Source organism: Saccopteryx bilineata, chromosome 2 (assembly GCF_036850765.1).
Source record: "Saccopteryx bilineata isolate mSacBil1 chromosome 2, mSacBil1_pri_phased_curated, whole genome shotgun sequence".
Taxonomy (NCBI): domain Eukaryota; kingdom Metazoa; phylum Chordata; class Mammalia; order Chiroptera; family Emballonuridae; genus Saccopteryx; species Saccopteryx bilineata.
In genome coordinates this window covers 42,561,851-42,586,708 of record NC_089491.1, presented here as the reverse complement: position 1 = coordinate 42,586,708, position 24,858 = coordinate 42,561,851, and the positions used below count along the sequence as shown (strand labels likewise).

The 24,858-nt window shown below is 38.8% G+C and overlaps 1 protein-coding gene across 4 annotated transcripts in view; it reads right to left on the bottom strand.

The window, feature by feature from the left end:
• AGTPBP1 (ATP/GTP binding carboxypeptidase 1) overlaps nt 1-24,858 on the bottom strand; it is a 163,152-nt gene that overhangs the window by 52,548 nt on the left and 85,746 nt on the right. For 3 of the 4 annotated variants that reach the window (XM_066256967.1, XM_066256968.1, XM_066256970.1), the window contains exons 14-17: nt 23,338-24,056; nt 14,928-15,011; nt 13,024-13,110; nt 12,787-12,935 (exon numbers count right to left, since the gene is read on the bottom strand). In XM_066256967.1, coding sequence (XP_066113064.1) covers nt 12,787-12,935; nt 13,024-13,110; nt 14,928-15,011; nt 23,338-24,056 — 1,039 coding nt within the window. The remainder of the gene's footprint in view (nt 1-12,786; nt 12,936-13,023; nt 13,111-14,927; nt 15,012-23,337; nt 24,057-24,858) is intronic. The other variant, XM_066256969.1, reaches the window with a different exon arrangement.

The following is a 24,858-nucleotide window of genomic DNA, read 5'->3' as shown; positions in this document are numbered from 1 at the left end:
TCATTTATTTTTCCGAGAGAAGGTTCAGGGGTAACATATTTTTGGATTTCTACATACATAAAGATGTAGTTTTTTGGCCCTGACAAATGACAGATTTTGCAAAAGACATTTATTTGTCTTCTAGCTGCAAGTGCCACAGATGAGAAGTCCAATACTTAATCTAATATTTTTTTCACACGCAGAACAAAATAGTTATTAAGAGCACACAAACTGCAGCCAGACTACCTGGGTTTAAATTCCAACTTCACATCAGATGCATGATCCTGGACAGATGACTAAACCACCTACACCCGCTTTCTCTCCTGTATAAAATGAGTGTAGCAGCCTCACTGGGGTATTTGTTATGTGGACTAAGAGCATTACATGTGTTAGCATTTAGAGAAGGCCTGGCACATGGTAAATATTCAACAAATATTAGCTGCTGTTATTATTATAATTATTTAAGTAAACCATTTCTCTTAAAGATATATGTTAAGGTTTTTTTCTTTACACTTGAAACTCATGTATTTCACTGGTCATAAAACATTTCTTATTTCTCCCTAGCATTCAGTGAGTTATTTCAAACAGAAATTTTAACCTCCCCCAGACACACAAAATTCATAATAATAGTTGATTATAGTAAGGTAGAACAAGGTTCTAGCTGAGGTCAAAAGGCACATTAGATTTATCTGAAGTGTTCTAATTTTATAAAAGACTATGTATTCTTATATTACTTTTTAAATGATAGTCAATTCTGGGCAGTGAAGGGAGCTATATTTAGAAATTGACTATAATAAAAACCATATGAACAAAAACAGGCTGCCCCAGTAAGGATCAATCAAATGAGGTAACTCAGCCATAACCTACACAACATGATATAAAGGCTATATTTGAGTAATGAATTTAGTCATTACCCAAAGGATAAAACCTTTATGTACATAAAACAAATATACTAAGAACTGTTCATCTTGTCATTTGAATACAATCAAAATATTAAATTGCCAAAATGAAGCCAATATCCAATGACAATCACCTCTAAAAATATATAAGTAAAGGCCAAAGTTTTATTGAGTACATGCTCACTAACAGGTGAAGATACAAAGACAGACAAGGGGTTTTAGGCCCTAATAATCAAATGTACTATGAATCATTGATTTATAAAATTTTCAGGCGTGACCTGTGGTGGCACAGTGGATAAAGCATTGATTGACCTGTAACTCTGAGGTCGCTGGTTCAAAACCTTGTGCTTGCCTGGTCAAGGCACATATGGGAACTGATGCTTCCTACTCCTTCCCTCCTTCTGTCTCTCTCGCTCTAAAATGAATAAAGTCTTAAAAACAAATAAAATTTTCAAGTTGAAGCTAATACCTTCATTGAACAGATGAGAGGGACAAGAAAAGTTTGAAATGGAGCCCGAATAACCTGAAGGCACCTACCACAAATTGCATGTTTTCTGGACTCAGTGACTCTATGGAGACAAAATATTTGTTGCAAATATGGCTAGTGTTATAGCAGCAATTATACTAAAAACAGGAAGATCAGACTCTTGGTCTGGAGGATAATGGAAGCCACATGAATCTGATGAAGAAATGACAAAAGTACACACAGGCCAGCATGAAAGGTATCTATCTCATTGACCAAATCTTGGGTAACCTGAATGTCTAATGAACAATGACAGCAACAAATTATAACTTACTGAGTAAAACAGGAAACCAGTTCTATAAAGATAATAACATACTGAAAGTTTGGAGACAAGATATATACAGTTTCATAAAACCTCCATATAAAATACTTACTAATTACAAAGAGAAAGCGAGTAACTTTACAATGGAAAAGATTAGCAAACACCAACTTAAGTGTCAAAATTATTCTTATGAACAACAGGACAACAAAGTCCTGTGTCACTAGAACACAGCACTTCTGTGGTATTTCTGCCAAAGATGCCTAACAAATCAAATCTTGAGGCACATGAGACAACTCCAAATTGAGACCCATCCTACAAACAAGAGTCCTATAATGTTCAAGTGTCAAGGTCATGAACAATAAAGACTGCAAAACTGCTCTTGACTAGAATAACCTAAAGAGACGTAAGTAACTATAACTAAATACAATATGTAGTTTTGAACTGAATCCTTTTGCTATTAATGACATTATTGAGAAAATAGGTAAAATTTAAATGGGGGGGTCAATCTAAGGATTAGATGTAATTCCTATATCAACGATAATTTCGTGATGTTAACAGTCGTGCTGTAGTTGTACAAAAAAATGTCATTTTGTCTGTAGAAAATATACTGGAAAAATTCTAGGGTGATAGGGCATCATTTCAGATGCTCAGCATCTGAATAAGGCATCTATCTGCAACTCCTCTGTAAGTTTAAAATTATTCCAAAAGGCCCTGGCCGTTTGGCTCAGTGGTAGAGCGTCGGCCTGGCGTGCAGAAGTCCCGGGTTCGATTCCCAGCCAGGGCACACAGGAGAAGCGCCCATCTGCTTCTCCACCCCTCCCCCTCTCCTTCCTCTCTGTCTCTCTCTTCCCCTCCCGCAGCGAGGCTCCATTGGAGCAAGGATGGCCCGGGCGCTGGGGATGGCTCCTTGGCCTCTGCCCCAGGCGCTAGAGTGGCTCTGGTCACAACAGAGCACTGCCCCGGAGGGGCAGAGCATCGCCCCATGGTGGGCAGAGCGTCGCCCCCTGGTGGGCATGCCGGGTGGATCCCGGTCGGGCGCATGCGGGAGTCTGTTTGACTGTCTATCCCGGTTTCCAGCTTCAGAAAAATACAAAAAAAAAAAAATTACAAGCAACATATATTAAGGGAACTAACCCAATCTAAAGAGTCATAAAAGACTTCTTAGTAAAGATAAGTAACTCAGCTCAACTTCAAATGTGGCAGCTTAACTAATTTAGGCAACTGCGAATGCTACATACTAGACTCCAAAATTTTATTTTGTCTTGTTCCACACGCGTTCAATGTATGAATGAGAGGGTTAAAAATCCTCATTTATATGGAAGATAGTGGTGGACGGGTGGGCGAAGGGAATGGGAGAGAAAGAGTGCAAGAGTGCCAAAGGGGACGCTGGTGATGAAAGCTCCAAGTTTTACTAAAATGCAAGACTGCCATCTAGTGGCAATCTGAGCAAACCCCTTTCAACTAAAGAGGGGGTAATGTATTACAACAGAAACAGCACTATTACACAATGACGTAAATTCCCAAATATAAATTCACAACTAAGATCATCCATTAGTTAGGGGAGGAAAACTAAGTATTTAATAGAATGCCCTAAAAATGTTCCCAGAAAAGGACAATGTGGGAAACAAAAGCAACAGTAATTCAGTCTCTTTTTGGGAGAGGGGCATAGCCAAAGAACAAGACCTTTTGGGGGCACCTTTTCTAAAATCTAACAATAAATACTCCCCAACCAGTATATCCCAATCAATCAAGAAAAAATAATACAGGCCCTGGCCAGTTGACTCAGTGGTAGAGTGTCAGCCTGGCGTGCAGGAGTCCTGGGTTCGATTCCCGGCCAGGGCACACAGGAGAAGCACCCATCTGCTTCTCCACCCCTCCCCTTCTCCTTCCTCTCTGTCTCTCTCTTCCCCTCCCGCAGCCAAGGCTCCACTGGAGCAGGGTTTGCCCAGGCACTGAGGATGGCTCTGTGGCCTCTGCCTCAGGCACTAGAATGGCTCTGATTGTGCTGGAGTGACGCCCCAGGATGGGCAGAGCATCGCCCCCTGGTGGGCATGCTGGGTGAATCCCGGTAGGATGCATGCGGGAGTCTGACTGCCTCCCCGTTTCCAGCTTCAGAAAAATACAAAATAATAATAATAATAATAATACAGACAATAAGTTACTTTCCTAATTAATTTCCTGATCTCAAATCATGTATGGCAATTAAATAAATCCTTCCAGCTGTACTTCTGCAAATATTTCTAGTGATCAGTACATTCTCTAAAGTGAATTCAAAATGAATCTAACAACAATAATATTAACTACAGAGCTAGTTGTAATTTCATAAAATGTTAAATTCTAGTTTACAAAAATATTTATACTTGAAACTCATGTATTTCACTGGTTTGTAAAGACAAACCAAGATCTGCTTTGTATTGTATTAACTTAAATCTTATAATGGAGTTTCATAAAATTATAGCTTCTTCTACAGCTTTTTACCAATTTCCTAGTTAAATATTTACAAATATGTGGAAAGAAAAAGAAAATTCAACAGATAACTTCTTGTTAGAATTTGGGAAGAATCTATACTAAATGCAAGGCAAATGGAGCGAGACTGACAAAAATCCAATACAGAATATGCCTCATGATTTATTTTTCATAAATATATTTTAGATGCCCACAAATAAAACTACTGCACTATTTCTGAAGTCCCTTCAAGAATAACAGCTAAAACAATTAAAAAAGGCTAAAATAGAAAGCATAAAAAACCCAAACATATCAATTATAAAGAGAATGTTTAATAGGTTATAAATCATATATTAAAAGATAAGGGTAAAATAAAATGCAACCTCTATTTTACAAAAAACAAAGATTCAAAGACATCAAGCAAATTCAAAACAAAAGAATATAAAAACAGAATTCAGAGCCAAAGATACTGAATGGGATAAATATGACTATTTCATACTGTAAAAGGGCATACACAACAGTAATATGGAAAAGTGGATCAGATATTAAGCAATAAAAAATTATTGCAAGGCCCTGGCCGGTTGGCTCAGTGGTAGAGTGTAGGCCTGGCGTGCAGAAATCCCGGGTTCGATTCCCGGCCAGGGCACACAGGAGAGGCGCCCATCTGCTTCTCCACCCCTCCCCCTCTCCTTTCTCTCTGTCTCTCTCTTCCCCTCCGGCAGCTGAGGCTCCATTGAAGCAAAAGATGGCCCGGGCGCTGGGGATGGCTCTGTGGCCCAGGCGCTAGAGTGGTTCTGGTCGCGGCAGAGCGACACCCCGGATGGGCGCAGCATCGCCCCCTGGTGGGCATGCCTGGTGGGCATGCCAGGTGGATCCTGGTCAGGCGCATGCGGGAGTCTATCTGACTGCCTCCCCGTTTCCAGCTTCAGAAAAATGCAATAAAAAAAAAATTATTGCAAATCATAAATTACATATCTGTGAAAAAAAACATAGAATTTGAAAGCAATGAGAAAATTTTTAACCAAAATAATTTAAGCAAATAAAAAAATAAACCCTTTCCTAAATAATTCTTAAGTCAAAAAAGATACTAAAACTACATAGAATTAAAGGCAATGCAGAAAACAGCAAGTTCTTAAAATCTGGAAGAACGAGGGGAGAAAAGGAAGTTGCTATCAATGGCAAATTCAAAATCTAAATACTTAATCATTAAACAAAACTAAATTTAATTAAATAAACTAGAAATTAAAAAGAAGAAAATAACCTGAAGAGAAAAAAGGGCAAAATCAATTAATAAAAAATACTTTTAAAGGAAATAGTGAATAAAACCAAGAGCCAGGTTTTTACATACTAATATAAAACAAATTATTACTTTTTTTACTGATTTGATTTTAGAGAGAGAGGAAAGGGAAGAAGAGAGAGAGAGAAAGATCAATGTGTTGTCCTACTTATTTATGCACTCATTGGTTGATTCTTACATATGCCCTTGATTGGGTATTGAACCCACGACCTTAGCATATCAGGACAACACTCTAACCATCAGAACTACCAGGCCAGAGCCAAATGAATTATTTTTTAAGCACATACATACAAAAAGAAAAACAAGCAAGGGAACCAGCAAGTAAACATATTGTAGATATCATATAGAAATCTCTGCTAGTGAATTCTGAAAATCTAAATGTCACTTACATAAGAATATAGAAAATTACAAGATTGCCTCAGTAAAAAAGAGAAATAGACTGCAGCCATAGAAAACTGAAAAAGTAATCCAGATGCTTCTTCTCCCATCCAAAAGGGGGCACAGAACCGACAGGTTTAGAGGTACATTCCAAATTTCATAAAGACCTATAAATGCTATTTCAACTGCTCCAGTTCACAGAGTGGGGAAATAAAGCCTTTTTAGCAGGCAAAGATAGCTCTGCAAAGAGAAAAGTGGTCTTACTTATGAACAATGATGTAAAACTTTAACCAAACACTAACAAATCAAAAATAGTTCTATATTAAAAGATTAATTCACATGGCAAAGTGAACTTATTTCTGAAACCCAAAGATAGCTTAATATTAGGAACATTATCATATATGTATTACAGCAAAATAACAGGTCATAGCATTAGATGGTCACATTACATTTGTAAATTCAAAAATAAAATAATTATTATTTGTAAAACAGTAAAAATAAAAATTCTTTACTATAAGAAATGTATCTCAATTAAAAAAAATAATTGAATCTCAAGAGCAAACATAATGTAAACACTACTGCATTCACACTACAATCAAAATAAAACAAGGATACCTAATGTCTCCTTCTTATTTAAACATTCTCAGCCCTGGCTGGTTGGCTCAGTGGTAGAGCATTGGCCCAGTATGTAGATATCCCAGGTTCAGTTCCTAGACAGGACACACAGGAGAAGTGACCATCTGCTTCTTCACCATCCCTCCTCTTCCCCTTCTCTCTCTCTCTGTCTCTCTCTCTTCCCCTCCCACAGCCATGGCTTGACTGGTTCAAGTTCATCAGTCCCAGGCACTGATGGCTCCCTAGAGCCTCCACCTCAGGTGCTAAAAATAGTGCAGTTGCGAGTGGCCCCAGATAGGCAGAGCACCAGCCCCAGACAGAGGTTACCGGGTGGATCCCAGTCAGGGCACATGCAGGAATTTGTCTCTCTATCTCCCCTTCTCTCACTTGTAAAAGAAAATAAATAAATAAATAAATAAACAAACAAACAAACATTCTCAAAGTTCTATCCAAGAGCAGTGAAGCAATGAAGGATCCACATTTGGATGGGAAGAAATTACAGGAACCTACCAACAAATTCTAAAATATCAACTGCAAAAACATGAGAACTAAAAAGAAAGTTCACTAAGAATGTTGATTTTCATGTAAACATATAAAACTTAACAACTTTCTTAATTATAAATAAGTTGGAAAATAGAAAGGAACACTCTTTCACAACAGAAACAAAAAACCCCAAAATATTTATGAAGGAAGGTAAATACGAATATATAGAACTTACAAAAATGTATAGAACTAAAAAGTTAAGTGCTGGAATAAAAACTTGAATATACCAAATTATCCACCATGTTTCTAACCAGCACAACTTACTATAAAAAAATTCAGTCCTGGCTGGTTTGCTCAGTGGTAGGGCATCAGCCCAGCATATGGACATCCCAGATTTAATTCCCAGTCAGGGCACACAGGAGAAGCAACCATCTGCTTCTCCACCCTTCCCCCTCTCCCTTCTCTCTTTCTATCTCTCTCTCCCCGTCCTGCAGCCATGGCTCGGTTGGAACAAGTTGGCCCAGGGCACTGAGGATGGCTCCACAGCCTTGCTTCAAGTGCTAAAATAGTTCAGTTGCTGAGCAACAGAACAACGGCCCCAAGTTGGGCACAGCATTGCCCCATAGGGGGCTTGCCAGAGTGGATCCCAACCAGGGCACATGCAGGAGTCTGTCTCTCTACCTCCCTGCTTCTGACTTAACAAAAATTAAAAAAAAAAAAAAAAAAACTATTCCATTTCTTCCAAATTATTCTATAAGATTAATAATGCAAGGGAAATTTTTACACATCTGATAAATTTATTCTGAATTATTCAGAATAAACTAGTTAGAAAAAATAAATCAGTAGAAAAAGTTTTTAAATTGTTTTTGAAAATGACTACAGGATATTGAACTATATTATAAAGTCAAAACAATTAATAATCCAAAGTGATATTAGAACAACAAGGATGTTACACTAGACTAAAAGGTCAGAATAATTAAAATCAAGTGGCACTAAAGCAACAGCCACCAAACAAATTCCAGTGTATAGTTAAGATCATACCTTCTGAGAACTGTGCTTCAATCCAAAGGGAACAAACATATAATATAACTAAGAGGCCAGACTAATTTAACCCAAACTCAACAAGTCAGGAACTATGAGTAAGTAATAGGGAAATCTTTCCAACCAGTCTAATCTAATCTAAAACTTTTACTAACCTGGCCATTCTCTGTAACAGCTACAACAGAGAACAACAATGTATAATATCTTCCATGTTTCCCACCTTCTTTTACAAGTGGGTCAGGAAAAGAGTTGCAAAAGAGTTAGAAATGTGAACATTTGACAACTCAATAAATTCATCAACATTTTAAAACTTTTTAGAGAAAAAATGAGTTCGTCTTAACTACTAATAATTGGATTAAGTTAGGTCCAAATTCACTAAATATACCAAAAACAAATCCTGGGTGAAGTAAATATAAACATTGAAAGTATACTATCAAATGAACTTAAAAAATGGCTCAACTCCTGCCCTGGCTGGTTGGCTCAGTGGTAGAGTGTCAGTCTGGAGTGCAGGAGTCCCAGGTTCGATTCCCGGCCAGGGCACACAGGAGAGGCGCCCATCTGCTTCTCCACCCCTTCCCCTCTCCTTCCTCTCTTTCTCTCTCTCTCTTCCCCTCCCGCAGCCAAGGCTCCATTGGAGCAAAGTTGGCCCAGGTGCTGAGGATGGCTCTGTGGCCTCTGCCTCAGGCACTAGAATGGCTCTGGTTGCAACAGAGCAACGTCCCAGATGGGCAGAGCATCGCCCCCTGGTGGGCATTCCAGGTGGATCCCGGTCGGGCCCATGCGGGAGTCTGACTGCCTCCCTGTTTCCAACTTCAGAAAAATAAAAAAATTAAAAAAATTGTTTTAAATGGCTAAACTACCAATATCACCCCAATAAATTCAATTTAAAGAAAAATTTTAAAGGCTCAACTAATTTAACACTCCTACCAGCCTTGTAAGTATCCATTTTCCCTAGTCTTCAGCAACATGTTCATTTTCTTTGAGAAATTCTACTTGGAGGAATTTATGACAAAGCAATAATCAGAAATGTTGGGGACCAAAAAATAAACAGGGTATTTTGCAATTTGGAGTCTGGAGGACAGAGGTGCTGGGAGCTGACTGTAAACTGACAATCTGCCCAACCCCCCACCTCAGCTGCCTGATTAAGCTGCAAAGGGCTGTGCTTCAGTACTCATCCTGCCTCCCATGTTCCCTGGAAGAAAGTTACTTCTTTGTGTATGTTAAGTAATGGTGGGAGGTTTTCTACACGTGGTGGGGTTCTTGTGTTGCCTTGGAAATGTGACTGATTTGCTAATGGCCCACCTTGTCCAGTAAATAAAGAAAGATGTTTTCTGGGGGAGGCCATGTTTTAGCGGCTGGGCCAGGGCAGGAGTTACTGCTGGTATCCTCCTGAAACCCATCCTATATATGTCTTTAAGTCTTTGACTATTTTTCATTCAATTTCGTACCATTCCCACTCGAGATCCTGGAATATACCTGTCGAGCAGGTCACGGCACAGAAACATACACAAAAACAAATAATTACAAATATCTATAGCAGCAAAGCTTATAATTTTGAAAAGTTGAAAAAGAAATCCCATGAATTTATCTTTTAAATAATTATTAGATTATACATTACTCAATGGAATTGTATACAAATATTAGTAATGATTTTGCTGAAAATATTTAATGACAAGGGGAAATATTTTTAAATACATCGTGTAGCAAAAAATAGTTTATACAAGACGGGTAATAGCAAATGTTGGAGAGGCTGTGGAGAAAAAGGAACCCTCATTCACTGTTGGTGGGACTGTAAAGTAGTACAACCATTATGGAGAAAAGTATGGTGGTTCCTCAAAAAACTGCAAATAGAACTACCTTATGACCCAGCAATCCCTCTACTGGGTATATACCCCAAAACCTCAGAAACATTGATACGTGAAGACACATGTAGCCCCATGTTCATTGCAGTACTGTTCACAGTGGCCAAGACATGGAAACAACCAAAAAGCCCTTCAATAGAAGACTGGATAAAGAAGATGTGGCACATATACACTATGGAATACTACTCAGCCATAAGAAATGATGACATCAGATCATTTACAGCAAAATGGTGGGATCTTGATAACATAATAAGGAGTGAAATAAGTAAATCAGAAAAAAACAAGAACTACATGATTCCATACATTGGTGGAACATAAAAATGAAACTAAGAGACATGGACAAGAGTGTGGTGGTTACCAGGGGTGGGGGGAGGGAGGACATGGGAGGGAGGGAGGGAGAGAGTTAGGGGGAGGGGGAGGGGCACAGAGAACTAGATAGAGGGTGGCGGAGGACAATCTGACTTTGGGCGAGGGGTACGCAACATAATTTAATGACAAAATAACCTAGACATGTTTTCTTTGAATATATGTACCCTGATTTATTAATGTCATCCCATTACCATTAATAAAAATTTATTTTAAAAAAAAATAGTTTATAAATAAGTTTTAGGTCCTGGCCAGTTGGCTCAGTGGTAGAGCGTCAGCCTGGCGTGCAGGAGTCCCAGGTTCGATTCCCAGCCAGGGCACACAGGAGAAGCGCCCATCTGCTTCTCCACTCCTTCCCCTCTCCTTCCTCTCTGTCTCTCTCTTCCCCTTCCGCAGCCAAGGCTCCATTGGAGCAAAGTTGGCCTGGGAGCTGAGGATGGCTCTGTGGCCTCTGCCTCAGGCGCTAGAATGGCTCTGGTTGCAACGAAGTGACACCCCAGATGGGCAGAGCATCGCCCCCTGGTGGGCGTGCTGGGTGGATCCTGGTCGGGCACATGCAGGAGTCTGTCTGACTTCCTTCCCGTTTCTAACTTCGGAAAAATACAAAAAAATAAAAAATAAAAAAAATTTTGGCCCTGGCCGGTTGGCTCAGTGGTAGAGCGTCAGCTTGGCGTGCAGGAGTCCCTGGTTCGATTCCCGGCCAGGGCACACAGGAGAAGTGCCCATCTGCTTCTCCACCTCTCCCCCTCTCCTTCTCTATCTCTCTCTTCCCCTCCCGCAGCCAAGGCTCCATTGGAGCAAAGATGGCCCGGGAGCTGGGGATGGCTCCATAGCCTCTGCCTCAGGCACTTGAGTGGCTCTGGTCGCAACAGAGCAATGCCCCAGATGGGCGGAGCATCGCCCCCTGGTAGGCATGCCAGGTGGATCCCGGTCGGGCACATGCGGGAGTCTATCTGACTGCCTCCCCGTTTCTAGCTTCAGAAAAATATAAAAAATAAAATAAAATAAGTTTTAATACTATAATCCCAAATCTATAAAAGGTTAAAATTTAAATTTAAAATTATGCAAATGTGAATAAATTTAAAGATAACAAAATGCTAAGCAGATTTCTCTTTTTTTCCTTAGAGAATCTTTTAAACTGTTTTTAATTTCCCAAGTTTCCTGTATTAAAGATCCACTGTTTCATAATCAGGGAAAAAAACATTTAGAGTAGGCAGAGAGATAAAAAAAATTCCACTTCTGTGAATTTACAACTAAATAATTATATACACAAATATTTAGTATAACATTTATCTCAGCAATATTTAAAATAAAAAAATACTATAATTAGAAACAACTTAAACATCCAAAAAAGAAAGTTTTGGATAAAAAAGTTACCTCAGGATGTCCATTAAACTCTGTTTCGGACACATATTCTATGACCAGAAAAATGCTGACGATACATTCGGTTAAAATACAGATTATGAAACTTCATGGGCTATGTCATTTTTGAAAATTAATATATAACTATGTATACATAGAAATCACATATTGCATTATAGAAAAGACTGGAAGGAAACAAATGTTAAAGTGATTATCTCTGGATGATGCATTGTTGATGGTTTTAATTTTCTTCTTAACACCATTCTTCTGTTTTCCAAATTCTCCACAAACTGAGTTTGTCAAGTCTGATATACCTATGATAATATCCAAAGGTCAAGGGTAAGGAGAAAGGGAAATTTTAAAATGAAGCAGTGGTCCTGGATGGTTGGCTCAGTGGTAGAATGTCAGCCCTGCATGTTTAAGTCCTGGGTTCAATTCCTAGTCTGGACACACAGGAGAAGTGATGAGCTGCTTTTCCACCTCTCCCCCTCTTTTCTCTCTCTCTCTCTCTCTCTCTCTCTTCTCCTCCTGCTCCTGCAGCCATGGCTCAAATAGTTTGAGCAAGTTGGCCCCGAGTGTTAAGGGTGGCTCCATGGCCTCACCTCAGGTACTATGTGCTCTTATTGATCAATGTCACCCTGTTAAATTTAATTTTCTAAATAAAATTTAAAAATAAATAAATGTAAGAAAAAAAGCTTTTAAAAGATTGCATTATGCAATTCTCTTGTAGATGAGCTGACATAAATAACTTGATTTTAAGCAGCATACATAATAAATTTTTAGTGGTATTCAAATTGGATGAAACTAACCATATTCATCACATTTTAAAGGACTTGCCTCCACAAGGGTAACGCTCCTTACCAAAAGAGCAAAGCTTAGTTTACTTCAAATTTTGCATAATAAATATCTGAATTTTGGGAACCAGAGAAAACAAAAGAATAAAAACTCTTTTTAAAAGTTAATAATTTTTTTTTTCAAAAACTTTATGTACTATTGATACGTCCATGATGGCGAACCTTTTTATAAAAACCGCCCACTTTTGCAGTGCTGGTCAACCTGGTCCCTCCTGCCCACTAGTGGGCTTCCAGCTTTCATGGTGGGCTGGTAGCAGAGCAACCAAACAGCGCCACGATTGGCCCACCATGAAAGCTGGACCGCCCACTAGTGGGCGGGAGGAACCAGGTTGACCAGCACTGCAATAGCAGGCGGCTTTTATAAAAAAGTTCACCATCACGGCTGTATGTCCTCTAAATTGGGAAGGAAAACTGTCTTACCATAATTAAACTGACTGTTGGACTTTTCACAGTTAATGATGTTAAACCTGTAAGCAACACCTGGCCGCATTCCACTGACTTCAAAGTAAAACCACTGATGATAATGATTACTGTTTATATCCGAGTTCAGGATAAGATCATATTCATTTCTGAAAATAGAAAACAAGAAAAAAAATCTGATGAAAATGAGGAAAGTGTCTGTGCATATACAAAATGAGAGAATTTTAAATGACTTACTTTCTAATTTGAATTACTTTGCGCAGATTCCCAGATTCAAATTTGGAGTTAAACTTCAAAATATCTCCTTCTTCTGGAATGGTATAACTAAGTAAAAATTTTAAAGTAAGTATAATAAAATACATTGCATTTAAGCAGGTGAGCAACAATAAACATAAACACACACTACAGATTAAAGGTACACCGCTATCACCACCTCGCCCTCCTAATTATTTTTAAACCAAAAAACATAACCAACACAAGCAAAATATAAACTTTGGCTAATATTTATAGACAAAAACATTATAATTACAAGTAGACAATAGGTCCTACATTGATAGGTCATGTTAATAAAAATAAGAATTTTTGCTTCAGTGAATGTCATTTTCTAACTATATACTAATCATATATTCAATAAAAAAAGGACATATTTATTTTTTTGAATGCATATGACCTGTACTGCGTACTCCATTCTCAGGTGAAAATATTATTTTAAATTTAAAAAAACTACATTACCTATAACCTTCTTAAATTAGCACCCAAAAAAGTGTACATGTTATCATTTTACATATGCATTACTTTAGTAAATACTGAGCACCTACTAGGTACCAGATACTGTTTTTGTTATTGTCTCTTTCCCTAATTGAATATAAATGCTTGCTCTTCTGAAGCATACATTCAAAATTCCTATTAGAAAGACTCCAAAAAGCTCAAACATTTTGTCCAAAGTCATTCCAGTTAGAAATAGCATGTTATGCCGTACTCAGGATTCCTAAGTTTTGTTTTTACCATATCTCCCGGTCTATCAAAACAGAACTACAAATATTGAAATAAATAAGAGATATGAATAAGGAGATTTGTTTTTCATTTTTAAGAATATTATTTCAAATTCAGTCATTATCTTCGATAACAGCTTTTCCCTTATCTTTCTAACAAAAATCTTTGAAAAGTTCTTTATTTCTTCCAAATAAGACCAGTAAAATGTGAAATTCCCCCCAAACATTAAAATGTTAAGGGGAGAGAAAATCCACTGAGGGCTAATTAAATTTCTCATTTGAGAAGGCAAATGTCTAAATAATAGTCAGATTCATCCTTTGTAATTTTCATTTTTTTACTTTTATTTAAACCCTATAATGTGATATGAATGATAATCCTGTATTGTAAATGACACTAACACATCAAGGATCACAAACAAGTGGCTTCAAAGATCAGACAAATGATTTCCAGGACTGAAGCAGATTATAAACAGTAAGAGACAAGAGTATAGTGGGGACTGTGGAGAATTAGCAAGCTTGAGTTTCTTTTAAAGGGGATGGTCATTATTGATAGGAAGGCTCAATATTATGGGACAGCATTTCATATGAAATTTCCACTCTAAGTGAAACCAATTTTAGTTAAAAAAAAAAAACAAAACAAAAATCAAAACACGGCATCAATTTGTGACCTTTACCTTATTAAACCCATTAAAAGCCCACCTAAACCTTGGCTGGGTAGGTAGGTGGATACAGCGTCCGGACCAGAGTCACAGGTTCCACCCCTCGTCAGGACACGTAGGAGACGCAATCAAGGAGTACACAACCAAATACAACAACTAAGTGAAAGGAGTTGATGCTTCTCTCTCTCCCTCTCTCGCCCCCCCTCACCCCCCTCCCCCTTCCCTTCTCTCTTTCTCTCTCTCTCTCTCTCTCAATTCAATGGAAAAATTAAAGGGAATAAAAAGTCCACAAACAAATCCTTATGATATATTCAATTTAAGTAAATAAACATGCTTTACTATTACATTATCATTATATCCCTGCTAAAAGCTAAAAACGTAGGTACAGTAAACTAGGTGTAAGTTAAAAGATACTTATCTTTTTTAAATAACACTGAAATTTTACAGTAAAAATAAAACTAGTAAAACAAAAACAAAAAATCAGACTTACTTTGGGTCATCTAAGTCATATATCACTCGATCTATAATATCACTCTGATGTATTAGCCTCTCAATATCTTGGGCAATTTTTGTCCTGAAATCATAAAAGAGAAGTGTGACCAAACTTCATTGATAGATCTTGAAAATAAGTTTAGAATTTCTTTATAAAGTGTAAAATGATAACAATGTATTAAAGTAAAAATGATTATTCCTCTACTTGTTTTGGGTATAAAATAATCGCTATATAACAAGACAAAAATCAGTTTTTTAAAGTCTGAGTTCTAAAAAATAATGTAGAATAGAGCTACAAGTCCAATAGTTTTTTTTTTTTAATTCTTGAATATCTATTATGCTTTTCTACATAGAAATGGTGTGGATCCACTCTCTAACCCTTAGGCAAATAATTTTGTATACATAATAGTAGCATTATTAGAAGCAGTAAAGATCTGAAAAGCCCAAGATTGAATAAGAAAGAGATTTTCAAAACCTACCCTCACTGGTATTTAGCTAACATGTAATGGGCAACCTGTCGGCACAGTCTGCAGAATCCTCCTGTTCTCCAGCTGGACAGGAAATGCGGGACGCACACACACGTACACGCACACACACACACACACACACACTCTTGTGTCAGGGAGCAGACGGTGAGCCCTGCGGCTCCAGGATTTCCTAGGCCTGACCTCCCCCTGAAGCAGTCCAGCAAAAGGGACACCAACTAACTGGAAAATTCTCAAAATTCCTGCCACTGTCCTAGAACAGTGGTCCCCAAACCCCGGGCCGTGGACCGGTACCAGTCCGTGGGCCATTTGGTACCAGTCTGCAGAGAAAGAATAAATAACTTACATTATTTCCATTTTATTTATATTTAAGTCTGAACAATGTTTTATTTTTTAAAAATGACCAGATTCCCTCCGTTACATCCGTCTAAGACTCACTCTTGACGCTTGTCTCGGTCACGTGATACATTTATCCGTCCCACCCTAAAGGCCGGTCCGTGAAAACATTTTCTGACATTAAACCGGTCCGTGGCTCAAAAAAGGTTGGGGACCACTGTCCTAGAAAACACACACCCCACAATCTTCCCGTCAATATCCAAACCAAAGAAAACAACAATCACCAAAAGTAGCACTAAACTGTAGCTGAAACAGAATAATCTGTATCATAAAGCCAGGTGCCTGGAACTCCAAGTAGTCTGGTCACAAAACTCACAGGAAGAAGGTGCCTGCTGGTGTTAGTTAATACATAGCTCTGCTCATAGCAGAGTAGTCCAAGAGGGATATGTTTCAAGATCCCCAGTGGATGCCTGAAACCATGGATGGTACCAAACCCTATACATAACATGTTCTTTTCTATACATACACACCTAGAATAAAGTTTAGTTTATAAATTAGGCACAATAAGAGACTGACAACAATAACTCATAATAAAATAGAACAATTATAACAATATACTGTAATAAACACATGAATTTGCTCTCACTCTCTGAATATATTTTATTGTACCATCAATTCACCTTTTCACTTAAAGGAAGCACTTTACAGCTTCTCTTTGACATCTTCAAATTATCAGCATCACTACTCTTGTGCTTTGGGGCCAATATTAAGCAAAATAAGGGTGACTTGAACACAAGCACTATGATACTACACAGTCCATGTGATAACTGAAATGACTACTAAGTGACTAATAAGCAGGGAGCTTAACAGCATGGACTGCATACATCTAAGGGATGTCACATGTCACATCCCAAGCAGGGCGGAGCAGGATGGCATGAGATTCCATCAATCTACTCAGAAGAGCATGCAATCTAAAAGTTATGAATTATTTATTTCAGGAATTTTCCATGTAATATTCTCAGACCATGGCTGACTGCAGGTAACTGAAACCAAGGAAAGCAAACCACGGGTTAGCAGGAACTACTGCATCGCTTATTCCTAAAGAGGAAGCCAGTTATATATCTAAAATTTCAAGTTTGTTTCAGCTAAAACTTGGCAATGCAGATCAGAACTGTGGCTTATTTATGTATTGAGGAAGCATAGTGAAAAAGTTGCCAAAATGATTATAGTAACAAAATCTCAAGAATGCCCTAAGCACTGAAGGTCTCCTTAACTTCAGGCAGATGTGAAACTAGTCTCCTGCACAAAGATCCTCCTCTGTGATTAAAGAGAATTCACTCTCCTAAAATTTAGAAATAAATCTGACAACATCACAGTATAACCTTAAATTCAAAATAAGCCAAGAACCTAGTCCAATGAAAAATTTAAAATTGTCAGGAAAGTATTTTAAAATGTAATAAACACATGGAGAAAAGCATACTAAAATTTTTTTAAAGTGTGGCTAAAATTCTTAATCTAGTAATTATACAGTTACGTATAATTTATTTTTTTATTTTTTATTTTTTTTTTTTCTTTTAGAGAGAGAGAGAGAGAGAGAGAGAGAGGGAGAGGAAAAAACAGGAAGCATAAACTCATCATAGTTGCTTCCTGTATGTGCCTTGGCCGGACAAACTCAGAGATTCAAACCAGCAACCTCAGCATTCTAGGTCAACTCTTTATTCACTGTGCCACCACAGGCCAGGCCATTTTTAATTTTTATTCTACAAAAAATAACTCATCACTGACAAAGAAATTCATGAAGAAAAAAACCTAGTATCAGAATTATTATATTAAATCCTTGATTTTGGTTCAATGTGTAACTTTCAAAAACCAATTTCTACCTAAAGAAACATCCTATTAAAAATGAGTAATTATAATTTAAAAATCCAAAATTTATATCACCAAACCTTCAACAATGAAAGAGATAGCACTTACATACACTCTGATATACCATAACAACAACAAAAAACCTCAAATATGGGTGAATGACTAAATATATCATCTGTCCAAATTATGCTAAGTGAAATAAGCCAGTGTAGGAAAGACAAGTGCCATATGATTTCACTCATATGTGGAATCTTATGTACAAAATGAACTAACAAGTAAATCAGAGACAGACTCACAGAGAGCAGTCTAACAGTTATCAGGGGAGGGAGGGGCTGAAGGAATTGAGCAAAAAAGGACAAAAAAGACAAAACTCTTGGACATAACAGTGTGGTGAGTTGGAAGAGGTGGAAGTGGGGAGACGTGGCAGTGGGTATGAGGGGATAAATGGTGATGGACGAAGACTTGACTTGGACGGGGAGACACACAATATGGTGTACAGAGGTGTGTTACAGAATTGGGCACCTGAAACCTGTATAATTATGTTAACCAGTGTCACGCCAATAAATTCAATTTAAAAAAAGAAAAGATGGAGGCCCTGGTCTGTTGGCTCAGCAGTAGAATGTTGGCCTGGAGTGTGGAAGTCCAGGGTTCGGTTCGATACCCGGCCAGGGCACACAGGAGAAGCACCCGTCTGCTTTATCTCTGTCTCTCTCTTCCCTTCCTGCAGCCAAGGCTCCATTGGAGCAAAGTTAGCCCGGGCGCTGAGGACAGCTCCATGGCCTCCACCTCAGGCACTAGAATGGCTCCAGTTGCAGCAGAGCAATGCCCCAAAGGGGCCGAGCATCACCCCATGGTGGGCATGCCGGGGGGGGGGGGGGGGGGGGGGGGGGGGGGGGGGGGGGGGGGGGATCCCAGTCGGGCACATGCAGGAGTCTGTCTGTCTGCCTCCTCCCTGCTTCTCACTTTGAAAAACAAATAAACAAAAAAAAGATAGATATATACTACAAAATGTGCAAAAATTAATATTTACAAAAGTTTGACTTTTTTAAGAGAAAAATAGCATCAAAAAGTTATTATAACAGCTTGGTTCCACAGCAATGTTTCACAGTGTAAAATAGGATAAAAAAGCAAAAATCTACAGGCCGTCATGTGATGTAACTAAGAAAGGCTGACTGGGCGGCAGTATGGAAAACTAGGAACAGAGGTTCTAAAAACAAATTCAACCTTGCCAAGTAGTAAAGAAGTTAATTTAAGGTCGTCATAAACAATTTTTTAAGAGACACCCAAAAGTTGGATTTCTACGTGGAATCTCCCAAATTTTAAATGCTGGCAATCAGTTAAAAAAAAGGGGGGGGGGCAAATGAAGCCAAAATCATGTACACGTTGAATATGGTATAGACCTGTGATGGCGAACCTTTTTTTAAAAACGCCCACTTTGCCTGACTAGGTGGTGGCGCAGTGGATAGAGCATCGGACTGGGATGCGGAGGACCCAGGTTCGAGACCCCAAGGTCGCCAGCTTGAATGTGGGCTCATCTGGTTTGAGCAAAACTCACCAGCTTGGACCCAAGGTCACTGGCTCGAGCAAGGGGTTACTCGGTCTGCTGAAGGCCCGCGGTCAAGGCACATATGAGAAAGCAATCAATGAACAACTAAGGTGTTGCAATGTGCAACAAAAAAACTAATGATTGATGCTTCTCATCTCTCCGTTCCTGTCTGTCTGTCCCTGTCTATCTCTCTGTCTCTGTAAAAAAAAAACGCCCACTTTTGCAGTGCTGGTCAACCTGGTCCCTCCCACCCACTAGTGGGCGTTCCAGCTTTCATGGTGGGCAGTAGCAGAGCAACCAAATGGCACCACGATTGGCCCATGAAAGCTAGGAAGCCCACTAGTGGGCGGGAGGGAACAGGTTGACCAGCACTGCAAAAGTGGGCGGTTTTTATAAAAAGGTTCGCCATCACGGGTATAGAGGCTCCTGGTTTCCAACCTCTGGCACTTATTTTAGGGGTATAAGTGCCTATTTATATTAGACTAAACCTAAAATTAACACATGAGGAAAATATCCACCCTGCCCTCAGCCCTCATTAATAAAGAAAAAAAACAAACTGTTTTATTCAGACATGTATTTGTGCTGTTTCATAAAAAGATATCAATTCCTTTACTTCAGCAGCCTATTAAAATAAATGACTCTCCAGTCAAAATAAAACAATAAATATCTTCCAGATACCCTTAGGGACTATAACCTCTAACTTACTGACAGCCAATATTTATCAAAAGTGTGGCTCAGAGGAAAATAATTTGTGCAGGATAGTCTGAAAAATGTACACACCATTTAGTCCAGAAAACACTCAAAAGTTCACATGATATGTGACCACCAGGAACACTGCGCTTTGTTAGATTTCAACTAACACAGAACAATGTTACAGAAACAATTCAGTACACCCTATTGCTAGATTTACCATAAAGATATTATGAAAAATGTTGTTTGTTGCGTAAGTGTTCTCTGAGGAGCCACAGAAGATAGTCTCTACAGACAGTGTGCTATAATGGCATATATATGAGCACTATATTCCTGTGTTATTTAATGACACGTGGGTCACTGGGCGATTTCATCACTGTGCAAACATCATAGAGCGTACTTACACAAACCTAGATGGTAAAGCTTGCTACTGTGTATGTGCTGTATTTTTATACAACTGGCAGCGCAGTAACGATGTTTAAACGAGCATCACCACAAAACCATAAGTACTGCATAGTGCTTATAGAACCATTATCATATATGGGATTTCAGTGCTTTCATTTCCTTGAGCTCCATCTCCTTAGCACTTACCTTGCATACCAACACTCCTACCTGTAAAACATATATACCAACTCCCTTTAGCTTTTTGATCTTTCATCATGCTGTTTAGTATCAAAAACGTAACTTGGCCCAGGCTAGATAGTTCAGTTGGTTAGAACATTGTCCTGATACACCAAGGTTGCCGGTTGAATCCTCAGTCAGGGCACACACAAGAATCAACCAATGAATGCATAAATAAGTAAAACAATAAATCGATATCTCTCTTGCTCTGTCTCTCTCAAATCATTTTTTAAAATGTATCTTAAAGCTTTTGTTTAAATAATAGACAAACTCGCAGTTATATTACACTATTGTAGAAAGGAAGTAAAAAAAAAATCAGCTACTTCAGGAAAAAGTCCTACAGGTGGCTCAATATACTCAAGAGGTCAGACTCTAATTTGTAGATTACGGTAGATCTGTAGAGTGATCACAGGGTCCCTGTTTCAGGGATAAGGTGAAAGGATTAATTATAAATACTTTAAGAGAGGAGAGAGTTGCCAACAAGCCACAGTACTTTCCAGACTGTAAAAAGTCCTCCATTGTCAGGATAGACCCAGTCCTGGGGCAAGAGTAAGTGGAGCTTGAGACTATGGTGAAATATTCTCTGAGAGACCCAGCCCGGCAAGGACAAAGCCAGACATCTGAAATAACTGAAGAAAGAGGAAGAAAGGAGAAGGAGAGAGAGAGAAAGATGGAAGGGAGGAAAGAAGGGAGGAAGGGAGGAAGGAAGGAAAGAGGGGATGAAGGAAGGGAGGAAGGGAGGGAGGGAGGGAGGGAGGGAGGAAGGAAGGAAGGAAGGAAGGAAGGAAGGAAGGAAGGAAGGAAGGAAGGAAGGAAGGAAGGAAGGAAGGAAGGAAGGAAGGAATGGAGGGAAGAAGGAAGGGAGGGAGGGAGGAAGAGAAGGAAAGGAGAGAAGGAAGGGAGAGAAGGAGAGAGGGAAGGGGGGAAACAATCCTTGATTGAGAAAAGCTTTCATAACATGCAGTCCATGAGGAAATATAAAAAGGGTCAACTGTTAAGTTAAAATACAGCCAAGAATCAGAGACTTATACAATAGTTATAACTCTATTCCATAGTTCTTCTAATCTTAGCTCAGACTGAAGCAATGTAGTAAGGAAGCTTGTTCTGAGAATTTAAAGAGCACTTGGGGTTCAGAAAATGCCTTCTGTAGTCAAGATGGCATCTTGGACTCTGGGGAGGTAGACAGCCTCAGACGTGATACTGAAAAGGGGAAAAATCAAGTTGCTGACTGATCCTGGCTCACTCCAGATGTGTCAGTTCAGATCCTTCATAAAGCAAACACCAAGATACAATCAGACATGCAAGAGATCTACAGGGGGAAGCATGTGCACAGAACAAAAGGGAGAGAGAGCAGTAGTAGGTGAGAAGGGCCTTTAAGTCTATCTCAAAAAGTGTGTGTGACACCTGGAAAGGACAGCGCATTGAGCAGCAAGAGCCACAGACTGCAGTGCAGCTCTGCAAAAGTCTCAACCATGCCCACGGGGCAACCCAGAGTAGTTGCCTATGAGCAGGTCCCTGCACTGGTCAAGAATGATTCAGCTCTAGTAACCTCACCCAGACCCCAGCATGAATGCTACAATAGATCCCAAAGGTATGGTGGCTGAAGGCTAGTGGCAACTGTTCCTGCTTTCCAGACACAAGGGTCTAACCTTTTGACAACCACAGCATCCAGTTAAACTGTACCCTTGCTATGTTCCCCATGGAAAAACTGCACCTACTGTGACAACCAGGACCACTAATCCTGAGGAACTCAGAGATACAGGGACAGAGAGCACAAAGTCCCCTACTGGGACACTGAGAGCTACACTAAGTAGGACTATTTCTGTTACCACCCACTGGCCCAGCCTCATTCTTTCCAATAGGGATAGAGAACCATGTGGAAGTCTCTAACTTAGTGCCTATACTGCATCCTAAAAAATGGCAACCATCCTTGCAGAGTATTTCCTCAGAGTCAGAGCATCACAGGTGCCTTCTGAAGGCCATTCCAGCCCTCCAGCAGGCCAGCTGCCTCTGGCTGGTGCCGTCTGCGATACAGCCAGGAGATGCCAAGGAACAGGCCCTCGCCCACATACCTTTCCCAGCAAAGGAAGTCCCCTGTCCTGATACTATGTTCTATGTGATTCCATACCTACGGATCAAGGAGCCAATTGGTGGCATTAAACATATATTACGTTACCAATTAAAAATGATTTCATAACAAGAGCGTGTAAATGTTTTTAGGTACTGGTAAGCCATTAGCACTGAAAACAGTCAAGTCATACCAAAAATGTATTTATATTATCAAATATTCAATAGTTGGCAACAGTTTATGCTATCTATCATTTCTCAAATTAATGGGTAAGATTTAATAACTTTAGTTACTGCTTCTATGAATCCCAAATTTTTATATTGTACATTTCCAATTTCAAACTTTACAACAAAATAATTTTGTCCATACTGCTATTCTTATATCAAGTTCAACATATAATCAAATTACTAAATTAATATATATTACAAATGTAATACTTATTCAAACATTATTAATTAACGTTTTTATACTTTGAGATTCAATCTAAATAAAAAATATCTAAACTGTTCCAGCAAAGTACGTCCCCTGTCCAGACGCTACATTTTATGTGGTTCCATGATGTGGTCAGGTTTATTACGCTGGCTTCGTTTGAATACATAATAAGCTTAGAAAATAAAGTAAACCCATAAGAACAATTTCAAAACAGTGTAAAATTCCCAAAGCAAGATAAAAATTAAAACAAATACAATAACTATGAATCAGAGTTATTTTCTTCCTAAATACCCAGTTTTTTTTAAGTCTGTCTCATATTTTGACCAATGGTCTGTTTAGAAGGAAGAAGGAATGTGCAACTCACCTTTGTACACCATATGGCCTTTCTAAAATAGGCTCTTTGAACGGAGGTGGAACGTGACCAAAATAATCAGGATAAGCCACCTCTGAATATTCTGCGACAGACTTTGTATTCTTCACAATCTCAATATAGAGATCCGAGTCATGGAGCGTTGGTCCTTCAGCAACTTCAACTGATGCTTGCTCCACTGATGAAGTAGACTCGGTGTCTTCGTCATCCTCAGTTTCGACACCAGTACAGCAGAGCTTCCCTAGTTGAACTGTTCTCCCCTCAAACAGAAGATTTCCACAAGTAGCCATGTGTGGGCACGCTTTGGTGCATGCCACGACGGTGAGCGGGAGGCTGTAGTCCTTCTTCATCCCTGCAGTAAAACCTGGAGCTGTTTGAGAAGGAACATTCTGCAATGTAATTCGGTCCAAGGCCTTCACAATATCATTGTTTAAGCCATGGGCTGATGAAAAAGTTCTATTTTGATCACCTAGCTGCTGTTGTAATGTTCTGCCATTATCTTTAATATCTTCTCCTTCCAGATCCATAAAGGTAGGTTTCTTATCACCTTCATCTCCTTTGGGAGACACATTCGCCTTCATCACAACTCCTTTTCTTAAACTGCCCGAATTCCCAGCTGCTTCCTCCTCTCCTGCTGTAGGCACAACAATAGGACCACGTACTTTTCCCTCAAATGCTAAAGGCTTTGGCTCTTTGGAGATTAAGTCGTAGTCCTTTGAAAATAAAAAATATGTTTAATCTTTTATCTGTAAATATTAAAATGTATGAACAAAACTAAGACTATATTCATTCTATATGCTGCTTCAGAAACCTAACATTTAAAAATGTAAAATATGGATAAAATGCTATATTTTAATCTTGCTGACAAAAGACGCAATATAGGCTGGGGCAAAAGCAGATTTATATATGGAAAATAATACAATACTTAATAACTAGTAATATAAGAATAAACTTTGTTTTGCATACTCACAACTGTGAACCGATTTTTGCCTCACCTGCATTTAACCACAATGAAATTCAATACACTTATTTTACTTTTCTATTATAAAAATAATGCCCATATGTAACAAAAACATGGGAAATGTTAGAAAAAAAGACATTAAAATCATCCAAAATCTTCTGAGAAGGCACAACCAAATTGTTATTCACTAAATCAACAAATATTTACAAGTGTGTGTTTTGTGCAATACTTAGTGCCTCTTTTGTGCTAAGCAGTGTTTCAAGAACTTAAGAGTGATGACTTAAAAATATAAGACATCTCTTCCCTTTCGCAGCTTACATTCTTCTAAGGAAGGATGTCAGTACAACAAGGAGTAAGCATAATATAAATATATTTTATGGAACATTAGAAAGGTAAATAAAGGGTCATAGTAAAAAAGAGGGGAGAAAGGGGTAATATATTTATAAATTGCAAGTAGCAGGGGAGAAGAGGTGGGTAGCAATTTTAGATGCCACTGGTTAGGGGAACTCACTGAGAGGAAACAGAAGCAAAGGCAGAGAGGACTGCCAGCACAT